The following is a 12,504-nucleotide window of genomic DNA, read 5'->3' as shown; positions in this document are numbered from 1 at the left end:
TGTCCCGCCTCCCAGTGCCTCACCCTTCCCTGTAGCTTCCCACCTTCCTCAGAGAGACTAGACAAGGGCTCTGGAACCAAGCTTACAATGCTGGGACCTGCCATGATCTGAGGCTCACCTCTTTCTCTCGTTCACCTCTTGCTCATCTTAACTTGCTCAAACCCCACAACTTCACAGTCAGCATCCCCCGGGATGGGCTCCTGCTGGCCCTAATGCAGGCCCCTCCCTGGCCATCTCTAGGCTTTTGCAGGCCCTCCCCCCTCCCACATACCATGACAACAGCCTACTATGTGTTTCCAGGCAACAAGGGGCATCCTGCCACTGGAGCTACTCTCTTGCCACCCTCTGTCTGGCAAAACCATCTCAGCCTCAGGACCAGGGACAGAGGCAGAGACTCAGACACAAGCTTATGCTCCCTGCAGGGGTCCAGGGAGAACATGGGTGATCTACTCTCAGCTGGTCATGATCACTTCACCAAGGGGCCAACATCTGCCCCCTGACCTGGAGTTGAGACCAAGTGATCATTTTTTAGTATCCCCAAGGCTCCTTGTTCTCCAATCCTACCCAAAGGGCACAGTTGCCCTCTAAGCCCCCAGAGCATGCCTCTGGCAGTGAGCAAACATAGACAACAAGACAGTTGGCTATGCAGATGGGGCCCTAGCAATGGTCAGTGGAGGAAGACAAGCCATGCATGACACAGTGGTTTCTTGCAAGGTTCCAGGTAGACTCCAACCTTGGATATCTGTATGTGGGTTCTTCTTCAGTTAGGGGACTCTTTCTGCCATTGGCACAGGTGCTGTGGGAGGTGACTGCATTTTCCTGTTGTTTTGCTTCCTGCCCCACCATGCCCCTTTCTTGCTCTGTGGATACCTGTTGTTGGGGGAGGGACAGATTCTCAGTGTGTAGTCCTGCCTGGGTTGCCATGGACAAATGAATGCTGGGATCCTAGGTGCACCATCCTCTTAGCCAAATACAGGGAACCACAGGCCTCAGGAACCAGGCAGAGATAGGGGAGACCCAGGGAAGGGAGTAGAAATGGGGTCTTCTCCCAGTGCTGCCACTAGAAAAGGCTGACAGGAATCCAGGGCAATCCCGGATTGAGAATGACAGGTCAGCCCCTAGGAAAAGCAGATAGGTGGAGGCGAGGTGACACCTTGCCACAGAAGCCCTGGTAGAGAAGATGGGGTGGGCACTGTGAAGTGGATGCTGAGCTGGGGGCAGGGAGGAATGGCAGAAAAGCCAAAATCCAAGCCTGAGCCAGGCTATCTATGCAAGAGGCCAAGCAGAGCATCCTTTGCTGCAGAGAGCAGCTTCCACATGGGCCCCGATGGTGTGCCTGAGCTCTGCACAGCTGCCAGCTATCAGAGACCTTTGACACCTAAGGCCTCAGTTCAGCTAACCTCTGGGGTGACAGATCTTGGTGGTGCTCTTAGGGGTATCAGGAACAGCCCTGGCAGCCCTCTAGCACAGCCCCTTCAGTCATAGTCCACCGGCAACAGTGTGGACAGCGGGGTTACTCATTTCTACAGTAAAGGCAGGGGCAGCTTCAGACCCTCACTCTCTGTCTCTGAGGGGCGAGTGTGCGCACGAGGGTTTCTGCCTTTGTCCTTCCCTCCAGGTCTCTGTGAGCACAGGATTCCAAGTGTGGGGACTTCTTCCATGGTGTGTGTGTGTGTGTGTGTGTGTGTGTGTGTGTGTGTGTGTGTGTGTGTGTTGCTTGCACACTCCATTTTCCTCTGGGTTGATTTGGACTCCTCTCTGCTTCTGGATAGCAGAATATTCCCCAGCTCTAGCAGAGTGGTTTGTGGGTCTTGTTCTCCCTGAGTCTGTGGCTTGGGGTCTCTGTGTGGGCTCAGTGGGAATGTGTATCCCTTTCCATCTCTCGAGTGACTTTTCCCTCCGTGTGTGTGTTTCTGTGCAACAAACCCTTGTGTGTGTGTGTGTGTGTGTGTGTGTGTGTGTGTGTGTGTATGGAAAGCCATTCTTCTCTCTGGACTCCCTTTGAGTGTCTCCCAACAGCCTCCCGCAGAGCTTCTCTTTGGCTTTCCTCTTCTTCTGTGTGTATTTGAATAATCAGGAGGCGGAGGACCAGAAGGAATCAGAGAAGGCCCAGGGCAAAGCAGGCAGGTCAAAAGGGGAAGAGGAACCCGCAAAGTGCAGGCAGAAGATGTTCCAAAGGAGGGAGGTCGAGACTGGTCATGGTCCTGGGAGAGGAACAGGGAGGAGAGCTGCCTGAACCAGAGGGAAGCTTACTCGGCTACTACCAGCTGCCACTGGAGCCGAGAGTTCCTGTCTGCGCGGCTGGACTCGCGATGTGAGGCGCATAGCAATGGGTGATGCAGAGGGAGGCGCGGCTGCAGCTCCCAGCTGGGGAGGGGGCGAGAAGCACCCCAGGCTCCCCCCACTGCCCAGCTGGGGTGCTCCCCGGGAGAATTCCCCAGCCAGGGGAAAGTCATCCGAGGCTGCAGGGTAAGGAAGGGCCAGAGGTGGGAGTGCCCAGAGAGGAAATGGTTCTCAAGAACATGGGGGACTCAGAATCTAGCGGAGAGACTGGCTGGCCCCCTGGCCCAAGAGGTGGAGTCTGAAGAAGCTGACAGTGGAGACCTGGGAGGGACCCTGGACAGAGCCTGAGCTTCTGGCATAGGATTGACAGCTAGGAGAAAGGAGAGCCGGTAGAGGGTTCTGGGGAGGATCTGAGGTTTTGGGGGTGGGTAGGATCCGAGTACTCTAGGTGAGAAGACAGGAAGACAGATATTTGGGGAAAGAAGGATCACAGAATGGGACCTCTAAAAGATCTGGGTTGAGGAGAAAGGGGTACCAGCTAGCAAGGTTAGGAGCTCAAGGCAAGGAGAAGAATGGGGCCTAGAGGAGCGCAGGCCCAAGCTGGGTCTAGGAAGCAGGGTGGAGGGACGTCTCGCGGAGAGGGTCAGAGATGGCTCGGATTAGAAGTGCAGTAAGAAGGCCTTGGAAGAACAGGTGTGAGGGAGGCCGGCAGTGGCTGGGGAGGTCCGCTCGCGAAGAGCACCGAGTAAGCAGGGGTCCCAAGGAGACTTGCGAGGACCGCAGCCCTGGGGCCTGATGCGGGTCCAAAGAAAAGGGGTCCTGGGCGGAGGGAGGGGCGGGACCTGCGTCCAGAGAGAGGAGGATCGGTGCTGGGGAGTGGGATCTGAAGCTGCCTCCCTCTCCAGTCACCCCCTCTTGGCTTTCCCATGTTCACTTCCCAAACTCCCCGGTTCTCCCCGGTTGCCACGGCAACCGCTCCTGCCAGGCGCGGTCACCAAGGAAACCCCGTGCCCGCCTCTCCCCCTCCCCATCGCCCGCACGCCCCCCGGCGGCGGGGAGGAGGGCGTGGGGGAGCGGACTCCCGCCCCTGTCCGCAGCCGGCCCGCCAGCTGCGGTCGCCCCGCCGGGGGCGCCGGTCCAGGTCCAGGCCCGCATCTCGGTTCTGCGTCTCCATTCCGTCCGACCCCATCCTGGTTCCGCATCCCCATCTAGCCTGGCCCCAGCCCTGTCCTGCCCCGTCCCCGCGCGCTGCGCGCTCCGACTCACCGCGGGCTCCGGGCTCCCGGCGAGGGGCGGCATGCCCCGCGGGGTCCGCTCGGGGCGCGGGGCCTGGGCCGGGGGCGTCCTCGGGGTCGCGGCTCCGCCCCCGCCCGGCCCGCCGCCCGCCCGCGCACCGCGCTCGCCGCCTGCCAGCCTGGCCGCCGCCCGCCTCCGCCGCGGCCCCGCCGCTCCCCCCACCCACCCCCCCAGGCCCCGGCCCGGCCCGGCCCCCGCTCGGACGGTGCGGCAGCCGCCGAGAGCAGCCGAGAGTCCCGCGGACGCGAGCGGAATACTGATGCTGGTGGGGAGCGGGAGGAGGAGGAGGAGGAGGAGGGAGGAGGAGGAGGAGGAGGAGGAGGAGGAGGAGGAGGGAGGGCGCTGAGGGGAGAGTGGCCGGGGAAGCTGGGGAGGGAGGGCAGGAGAGGCGGCGAGGAAGGGGGAGGGGGCACAGGGAGGGAGAGGGGAAAGGGAGGATGGAGGGAAGGGGAGCCAGAGCCAAGGGGGAAGGGAGCAAAGGAGGAAGGGAGGGATAAGGAGAGGGAAGAAGGAGGGAGAAAGGAGAGAAAGGGGAGTGGAGGAGAGAAGGGGTTATAGAAGAGGAAGTGTAAGCGGCGTTGTGAGGGAGGGAGGAGGGGAACGGGGCTCGAACTTGGAGAACTCTTAGACCTCCATGGAATGGATGGGATGGCGGAGACCTGATGGGCACTGCGGGGAAGGTGGGAAAGAGGGAGGCGGGAAAGCTGGCCAGCAGTGGAGGAGACACACGGAGGTTGGGGGCAGGGAGGCCGGGAAGGAATGGGATGGCAAGAAGAGAAGGAAAGCCAAAGAAGTATAGGGAGAGGGCTGGACCGAAGTAGGAAGGATGAGGGTTAATGCTGTCACGGAGCCAGAAGGAAGTGGCAGGTCTGGGATGCCGGGAGGGAACTGAGGCAGGTCCTGCCGCTGGGTGGTACAGAGAGACTCTCCTGGGGGAGGCAGGAGAGCTGGGGAGACATTGGGAGTTCAGGACAAGGGGGAGCATTGCCTGGTGTTTATGGAGCGCCAGTTACCCAGACTCCTCCTCAGTCACCATTCTAGGAAGGGCTTTGGAGGGAGTCTCGTGCGGGGAGTGGGGCCTGTCTTGGGCCTAGCAACCACAAAGGAGAATGATCAGGGGTGCTGGTTCTGAGCCCCTGGCCCGGACCTGTCAGTGACCAGGCGCCTGTGCAGAGCAGAGGAGAGTCCCAGCCCCCTACACTCTCACCTTCCCAGGTGCAGGCAGAGGGTGCTGGGACACGTGGAGAGGTGTGAAGCTGGTGCCAGCCTAGGGAAGAGGGGGTGGGGCAGGACGCCTGGGGAGGTCACAAGGACACCACCCGCCCTTCTTCACTTCTCTTTGGATGCTCTCGCCTGCTCACTCCCCACCCCCAAAGTCTGGCCACTAAGGAAGGGGCTTAGGAAGGTGGAACACAGGAGGGCTGGGAGGAGGCGGTTTCATTACAACCAGACATCCCAAGCTCTTCCAGTATTAAAGGTAGGCAAATGCTTTCCCTACAAAAGCCTGGCTATTAACTTAGGATAGGGGGAGAAGGTGAAGAATAAGGACCACTTCTCTCGGGGTCTGGGTCCTTGTTCTTAAAACCATTAGAGCCCAAGAGAACAGGAGGTTTGCCCTAGCTCAGAAGCAGGCAGTGCAGCTGCTAGCCCGGGAGCTGGAAGGGAAGCGGCCAAACAGACATTTGCTGAGAGCCTGGACCTGCTTGGGAGTGACCTAGAGCTCACAGAGGGGTGAGGTCATGGTGGGTACCTTAGAAATAGTTGGGGTGGGTACTGAGGCACATACAGAACTGAATGCCACAGAGGACAACCAAAGAGAGGAGGGCCCAGTCAGGAGCCTACTAGGTGCCTGGCAGAGCCAGGATGAGAGACTTGGTGAAGACCAGGGTCCCTGGTAGCCCCACAGATCCTTGCCTGTTGACTGGGGAACAAGGTTCTCTGCTTGAGGGTCAGTGCTCAGAAATGTGGGTTTGTGGAGGCTGAAGGTCTACAATCCCTGCACATCCAGCCAGTCGCTAGCAGAGGGTCTGGGGCCAGAGTTCTTAAGGAAGGAAGGAAGGAAGGAAGGAAGGAAGGAAGGAAGGAAGGAAGAAGGAAGGGAACACTAAGGAAGACTCTGGTTCTCCTGGAATCTCAGGCTTGCTCGCTGGGTGGACAAGGGTGACTATAATAAGTGCTAGATGAGGCGTGGGCAAGCCCCTGACCCTGGATAGCTCACCCTCCAGCGGACAGGGTAACTCAAGCACCTGCTCCAGAAGGTGCACAGCCATGAAGAGAGTAAGAGATCAGGAGGGAGGAAGAGGCTGGGGGGAAGGTGGGGCAGAGGAGACCCACAGGCCTGGAAGAGGAGGCTTCGCATTCCTGGCTATTGAGGATGGAGTGGGAGCAGGGCAGAAAAGGACCATCAGATGACAGCAATGGGGGGGGGCAGGGGTGAGGAGGGGGTCTTCCTGAAAGGCTGAAAGGAGTGGAGACACGGAGAGGCAGGAAGAGCAAAGAGCAGCAACTGTGATACCAACCTCCATGTCACCCGGTCCTACCTCAGCTCTGCCCTCATGGCCTAACCTTCAGCCAAGGCTCATCCTGATTCGTGGCCACCTTGAGACTGGGTCTCATGTAGCCCAGGCTAGACTCAAACTCACAATGTAAAGGGGGATGAACTGGAACTGCTGATTTCTGCCTCCATTGTCCAGACAGTGACAGCCACGTGTCACCATGACTTGGGCTGAGCATGGAACCTAGGGTGGCGAGCATTCTGTGCGTATGCGTATGCTCTGCCAACTGGGTCACAGCCTCGTCTCTTCACCACTGGTTTTTGACATGGCTTTGGATGTGGCAGAAACCTGTATTAGGTAGGCCTATGGTTTGGGTTTGAGAAGCGCCCCCTCCCCCGCAGGCTCATGCTTTGCTCAGCAGTGGGTGTCACCATTTTGATGGCTTACAGAAGTGGGTCACTGGGGTTGACCTTTGAAGGTCCAGTTCTCTGCTTCTCAGGCCCTGCCATGTGACTAGCTTCAGCCTCCTGCCTCAGTTCCAGGCATCTTCTCAGAAAATAAGGAAAACCCCAGTGCCAGGACCCCATGATGCATTGAAAACCCCAACACCAAGCTTCTCCAGCACTCACTGAAATTCCCCAGCATTATCCCCCCAGAGTATATTACCCCACTCACATTAAGCCTCCTTCTCAGGACACACTGAGATCCCCCAACTCCAGCTTCCCCTAGGATACAATGAAACTCCTCAGACACCATGAGTGAAAGTGCCCCCCATGCGTTGTCCGTATTTTTATTCCCAAACTATCAGAACAGCTGTATAGTAAGAGACCATGGCAGTGACCCTTCAAGCCACATAAGCTGGTAGATATACATGATGTCAAAACATCAGCTAGGGGACTTCCTGGGGACTTAGCACCTGTATTCACTCCCAGAATCCGTGGAAAAGCCATTGTGATAAAATAGAAAAGCAGCTGGGCGTGGTGGCGCACGCCTTTAGTCCCAGCAGTCAGGATGCAGAGGCAGGCGAATTTCTGAGTTCCAGGCCAGCCTGGTCTACAAGGTGAGTTCCAGGACAGCCAGGGCTACACAGAGAAACCCTGTCTCGAAAAACAAAACAAAACAAAACAAACAAACAAACAAACAAACAAACAAGCACAGAGGCGTGCACCAGCCATCTAAACACCAAGCAAGTGGAGAGAGGGAGATCCAGGTCTGGGCAACCAGGTCAGCCAGGTCAGCCAGGTAACGGTCGGCAAGAGACCCTGGCTCACGAGAAACTGGAGGGACTGGAGAGGTGGCTCAGCAGTTAAGTTCTAGTGCCCACATGGCAGTTCATAGCGGTCTCTAACTTCTGTCTCAAGGGATTTAATGCTCTCTCCTGGCCTCTGAGGATACCAGGCATGCGTAGGATGCTATATATACATGAAGGCAAAGCACTCAAAAACACACAATTTAAAAAATAAAATAAAAAGCAAAGAGCAACTGAGAAAGACACTTGACAATGACTTCTGGTTTCCACATGCACATATATGTGACTACATACACACATATGCCTTCACACATATATACATGTGCACACAGACATACCTGCACATATAGGAACAAATACCCACACCTACATATGTATATACACACGCACCCATATATACACATATGCACATGCATACACATGCCTGCACACACACCTTCACTGCATGTGCACATGCCTGTACATATACATACTTGCCCATATATGTACACTACACAACTACACACAAACACATCTGCATACAGGCATGTCTGTATACACACATTGACACAAACAAAAACAAAACCAGGGTAAGCAGCTCATAATCCCAGAACTCATGAGGTTGAGGCAGGAGGATAGAGTTTGAGTCCAGCCTGAGCTATTTATTAAGACCTTGTGTCAAGGGGCTGGAGAGATGGCTCAGTGGTTAAGAACACCGACTGCTCTTCCAAAGGTCCTGAGTTCAAATCTCAGCAACCACATGGTGGTTCACAACCATCCATAATGAGATCTGATGCCCTCTTCTGGTGCATCTGAAGACAGCTACAGTGTACTTAGATATAATAATAATAAATAAATCTTTTTAAAAAGTAAAAATAAAAATAAAGACCCTGTGTCAAAACACAACAGCGAAAAGGCAAAGGGGGTGCAGGGAAGATGGTTCAATGAGTAGGCTTGTCATCAAGTCTGGTGACCTGAGTTTGATCCGTGGAACCTCCGTGACGAAGGTGGGGGAGCTGACTCCTCGGAACTGTCCCTGCCCTCAGTGTGTGTGCTGTGCTGCACAATAAAACAAACAACTGCTTCTAGGTGACTAGAAATACTGAAGCCTTTCAGCCTATGGACTGTGAACTTCATGGTGAGATCAGGAGGGGGCTGCAGCTTCTGCCTCACTTGCTGGGTTGGGTCCTTGTCAGCTTCTGAGCTGATAAAATTCTCAAGGTGGCCATGTTGGGGGGACTGCTCACAGAAGGGCTCTAAGATATCAGCCCTCCCTTAGTAAATCAAGGGCCAGAACTTTCCAGCCAAGCCTGTCCCTACTTCCTGACTTACAGGAAGCTTAAGACAGGATGACTGTGGTTTTGCTGTTTGAAGCCACCATGTACTGCAGGGTGATCTGTTGTTACACAGCAGTAGGTGACAATAGCAATGAAGAACACAAAACCCTCTTACTTTATCTTGGCCAACGTGAAGCCATTCTTAGGGAGAGGATAGTGTGGCTGGAATGTGCAGGCGTACCACCTTGAACTTGATTTCCATATGCTATTTCTTATAAGCCTTGGGGGAATGACTGCTTCCATCTCTAGGGTAGGGCAAATATCAAGTAACCTAGAGAAAGCTACTGTACCAGAAAGCACAACTGTAAATAAGCAGTCACATCAAAAGGACACAGGAGCCCTCTGGAATGGGCTTCCACTCACAAACACGGGGACAATGTGAGAGTCAAGAAGAACGAAAAGTACTGTGGTTTTTTGTGAATGCATGTGTATACATGTTATGTACATATACACATCATTATGGCTGGCATCACTATGACAGTGTCTTTGTGGAAAGAGTGTTGCATCATGGGCAGTTAGCATCTTCTGCTTGTCTTTGAGGCAGGGTTTCAAGTAGCCCAGGCTAGCCTCAGACTCCCTAGGTAATTGAGGATAAGCATAGACTCCTGATTGTCTTGCCTCACCCCATGAGATCTAGGATGCCTTAGCCTTGACAGTTATAACACGATCCGCCTCTAGTTCTCTCTGCTTCCTGTTCTGTCAAGATGTGAAGAGCTACAGCCATGCCAGCAAGCTGCCTCATGCTCTGCAAACGCAGCCATGAAACGTGGCCACCTCCATGCCTTCCTTTCCATGATGGACCTGCGAACTGTGAACCAAGCAAGTCCTCCCATGCTTAAGCCGCTTCTTGTCAGACTCAGGAAAAGGTTAGACAGCCAGCAGAGCCAGAGGATGGGGTGTTCTTGAGGACAACCAACATACCAGTCTGTCCAATAAGACTGTGCCTGGGGTCACAGGGATCCCAGCTGCTTGAGAGGCTCCCACAGGAAAATTGTAAGTTCAAGGCTAGGCTGGTTTACAGAATGAATTGAAGGACAGCCTGAGCAATTTAGGAAGACCCTACCTCAAAATAAGTAAAAAGAGGTCTGGGGAATTCCTACCTAGAATCCTCCAGTGAGGGGCTGGGGGCGTGGTTTTGTGGTAGAGCTCCTGCCTAGAATCTCCCAGTGAGGGGCTGAGGGTGTGGCTCAGTGGTAGAGCCCCTACCTAGAATCCCCCAGTGAGGGGCTGGGTTGTGATTCAGTGATAATACATTTACCAGGCATACTTGCAGCCCTGGATTCAATCTTTAGTTCCTTAAAAAAAAAAAAAATGGAGAACCTGTTCTAGTCTGAGATTACAAACATCATCCAGGTACAGTGTATGGCTCCTCCTGCCATTCTAGTGTAGAGAATCTTTAAATTTTTTAAAAGATTTATTTACTTTTAATTTATGCATATGGTGTTTTGTTTGCATGTATATTTGTGTACCACATGTGTGCAGTGCCCCATGGAAACCAGAAGAAGGTGCCAGATCCTTTGGAATTGGATGTGGACGCTGGTAATTGAACCCAGGTCTTCTATAAAGCAGCCCGTGCTCTTAAGTGCTGAGTCATCTCTCCAGCTTCTGAAGTATCAACTGAAAGGCCTAGGAGATGGTCTCTGGGCAACTGGGGTGGCATGAACTTGGGTTTCTTTAGAAGCATCAATGATCTGGTGTCACTGTTGGTGACACAATGTGGGATGGCACTGCAGTCACAGAATGGTGTTCTTCCTCCCCAGAGCTTCACATGGGAGCACTCATATCTGACGAGGTCACAATGATGAATAAACTCTGGGCATCACGGTCTCTTGAGAAATGGCAGGTTTGAATGCTTGGTCTCAAGTTGGTGGTGCTGCTGTAGGAAGCTGTACAACCTTTAGGAGGTGGGGTCTAGCTGAAGGGAGGGGGACCACCAGGGGGTGGGACTTAAAGCTTTGCCCCACTTCCTGCCTCATCTCTACTTTCTAATCTATCAAGATGTGCAGGGTCCAGGCTCCTGCGACCTCCACCATGGAACCACCTGCTGCTGTGTCTTCCCTCCATGACAGGCTGTGCCTCTTCAAATCATAAATCACAGTACAGCCTTCCTGGTGTGGTATTGATTGGTTGATTGATTGATTGCCAGGTGTTTGGTCAGAAATGAGAAAGTCCCTGATAGCAGGTTATGGACACTCACCACAATTTTTCCAACATTGTGTGGACCTGAGTGTTTCCCAGGAGCGTGTGAGGAAGGGGGTTGATAGGCTGCGTAAACACTGTGGGCTGCTGTCACTCACAGTGCGCCGCCCGCCCCTCCTTCCAGCCCAGCACTGTTCCTCTGCACAGCATTTGAGACTGGCAGCTATCACCTGTCTTTGGAAATGGCCATCTCCATGCTCCCTCCCCTACAGCTCCCTCTCTGCAGAGACCCTATTCTTGTTCATTCCCACGACACTTCTAAAGTTCACTGCCTCTGCCCTTGTGTCCTGTTCTCTCCTCAAACACCAGCTAGGGTTCTTCCTGCCTGCTCTAGACCACCAGCAGCAGCAGGACCACTGGCACCAGCACCAGCAGATCCAGTGGTCGCTCTTGGCTCCTCTCCTTGCTTTTTTTCGCCACCACGGGCACTTCTCTAAGTTCTCCATCACCAGCCCCATCACCGTGGAGGGCTGCTTAGTCTGCCTCTTCTTCCCAGCTCCTAACCCTGGGCACAGAGCTCAGGGTCCACGCTTGCTTTGCACTTCCCTCTCTCCCCCTAGTTGGTCCCACCTTACAGCGACTTCACAGGCACTTGGTGCCTCCCCAGTCCCATCTCTGCTCAAGCTCCTTCCTTATTTGGACACACAGATGCTTGACAACCCTTTCCACATCTGGTGGGCCAAGCAGAGCTTGCATATCCGTGCTACCAGCCCACACCTTGGCTCTAAGTCAGCCATCCTCACACTGAAACACACCATCAGCCAGCTGATGAGAGAAGGGAGGAATTCTCTTTCCTCTTGCCCAGGTCCACTCCATCATCCATCCCCACAGTACTACAGACAATATGTATTCATTTCCAACAGTCCCTTCCCACCATCACTTCTGCTACCTCAGTATCCTAAAGCCAGCTGCAGGTCTCCTGGCTGGCCTGATCATGGGCACTGTCACATCCTTCCAGGCCAGCCTCTGCAGGGTAGCTGGAGTGCACTTGATGACAAATAATTGCCGTCATGCTATCTCTAAGGGCTGCCCACTGTATTCACTAAATCTAACCATCGTTGTCCCCACCCTGGTCCGGTCCTGATACTGCTCAACCCCATCACCCTTCGCTCAGACTCTGGCTTCTCTTGCCATAGGCAGCTTACACACCCCAGCACCTCTACTCCAGTTCCTTTTTGCCCAGTGCCCTCTGTGGAATGGCTCTCACTCTCAGGCCTCAGTCTGACCACCCTCCCCCTCCCCCCACCCCTGGCCATGCTTCCTCATTGACAATGGAGTTTCCTGTTCACTTTCTTGTCACTCACCAAGAACCCCTCCCCTAGGAGTAAAACCATGAACGAAGGCCTATCCCATCTCATTGGCTGCTCCCTTCCCTGAGTCCAGGAAACATCAGGCCAATTGCATGTCCATTAAATTTGCTGCACATAATAATATATGTACTATGTAGACCTATGTGCCCTCATAGACAATACCCTCTTGTCTACAATGTCGTCTTGCAGGGGCTAGAGATGATGGCTTAGAAAAATGTCCTTGCAAGCACAAGTACATACGTTGGATTCCTAGCACTCAAGCTAACACTAGATAGATAGATAGATAGATAGATAGATAGATAGATAGAGCCAGTCATGGTGGCCTGCACTAGCAGTCCCAGCACTGGAGAGGTAGA

General features: G+C 54.1%; 1 protein-coding gene across 2 annotated transcripts; it reads left to right on the top strand.

Moving 5' to 3' along the window:
* Positions 1-1,514: 1,514 nt before the first annotated feature.
* Positions 1,515-12,076, top strand: Gm39002 (predicted gene, 39002). 2 transcript variants are annotated; one of them, XM_017312423.2, is made up of 2 exons: positions 1,515-2,469; positions 9,344-12,076. In XM_017312423.2, the coding sequence occupies exon 2, from the start codon at positions 10,800-10,802 to the stop codon at positions 11,838-11,840; it is 1,041 nt and encodes a 346-aa protein (XP_017167912.1). In that variant the 5' UTR covers positions 1,515-2,469; positions 9,344-10,799; the 3' UTR covers positions 11,841-12,076. The 2 variants fall into 2 exon arrangements, with proteins under 2 accessions (XP_017167912.1, XP_017167911.1); XM_017312422.1 differs by lacking the exon at positions 1,515-2,469 and having other exon boundaries at positions 8,195-9,505; positions 10,122-12,076.
* The last annotated feature ends 428 nt before the right edge of the window (positions 12,077-12,504 follow it).

Source organism: Mus musculus, chromosome 7, assembly GCF_000001635.26.
Source record: "Mus musculus strain C57BL/6J chromosome 7, GRCm38.p6 C57BL/6J".
NCBI lineage: Eukaryota > Metazoa > Chordata > Mammalia > Rodentia > Muridae > Mus > Mus musculus.
Note: the sequence above shows the minus strand (reverse complement) of the source record. Positions and strands in the feature narration are given on the sequence as shown.